Raw genomic sequence first — 1,196 nt, forward strand, 5'->3', positions numbered from 1 at the left:
GCAGCACCCATGGCTGCAGCACCCATGGCCGCCTACCACAGCCATCACCCATATCCAATGCACCCACAGCCAGGTCCCACGGCCAACACCCATGGCCACGGCACCCAGGTCCATGTCCCCCAGCCAGCACCCATGGCCCCGGCACCCAGGGCCAGGTCCCACGGCCAACACCCATGGCCACGGCACCCAGGCCCATGTCCCACAGCCAGCGCCCATGGCCACGGCACCCAGGCCCATGTCCCACAGCCAGCGCCCATGGCCACGGCACCCAGGCCCATGTCCCACAGCCAGCGCCCATGGCCACGGCACCCAGGCCCATGTCCCACAGCCAGCGCCCATGGCCACGGCACCCAGGCCCATGTCCCACAGCCAGCGCCCATGGCCACGGCACCCAGGCCCATGTCCCACAGCCAGCGCCCATGGCCACGGCACCCAGGCCCATGTCCCACAGCCAGCGCCCATGGCCACGGCACCCAGGCCCATGTCCCACAGCCAGCGCCCATGGCCACGGCACCCAGGCCCATGTCCCACAGCCAGCGCCCATGGCCACGGCACCCAGGCCCATGTCCCACAGCCAGCGCCCATGGCCACGGCACCCAGGCCCATGTCCCACAGCCAGCGCCCATGGCCACGGCACCCAGGCCCATGTCCCACAGCCAGCGCCCATGGCCACGGCACCCAGGCCCATGTCCCACAGCCAGCACCCATGGCCACGGCACCCAGGTCCATGTCCCATGGCCAGCACCCATGGCTGTGGCACCCAGGGTGGGGGACCCCCACAGTGTTGGGCATGGGAGCGGAGGGGGTTCCCGTGGGGTGAGTGCTCCCCTTCTCCCTCTCTGTCCCCCAGAACGCCCTCCTGCGGCTGCTGACAGCCAAGGAGCGGGAGCGGGCACGGGCAGCCTTCCTGGCCCTGGACCAGGACAGCGATGGCTTCATCGGGGAGGGCGAGTGCCGCCGGGCCCGGCACGCCTGGTTCCGCAAGCACCAGAAGGAGACACCATCCTGCAATGTCAGGTATGGGGACGCCCGCCCAGGGGCGGGGGTGACATCCCTGCCAGGGGTCCCCCCACAGCCCCAGCACTCACCGAGGGGGCTCAGCGTGCAAATGGGAGCCCCCACTTCCTGCCACCTCCCCCTCCATGGCCCCGCAGCCCTGCCCTGGCCCCAGGCACCCTCTGCTGCCCTTTGGGGTG

General features: G+C 71.3%; 1 protein-coding gene across 1 annotated transcript in view; it reads left to right on the forward strand.

The window, feature by feature from the left end:
- PHF24 (PHD finger protein 24) overlaps positions 1-1,196 on the forward strand; it is a 7,798-nt gene that overhangs the window by 2,436 nt on the left and 4,166 nt on the right. Inside the window, exon 5 of the mRNA XM_009647348.1 lies at positions 845-1,017. Within this exon, the coding sequence (XP_009645643.1) occupies positions 845-1,017 (173 nt within the window). The remainder of the gene's footprint in view (positions 1-844; positions 1,018-1,196) is intronic.

This window comes from Egretta garzetta, unplaced genomic scaffold, assembly GCF_000687185.1.
Source record: "Egretta garzetta isolate BGI_Z169 unplaced genomic scaffold, ASM68718v1 scaffold59, whole genome shotgun sequence".
Classification (NCBI taxonomy): domain Eukaryota; kingdom Metazoa; phylum Chordata; class Aves; order Pelecaniformes; family Ardeidae; genus Egretta; species Egretta garzetta.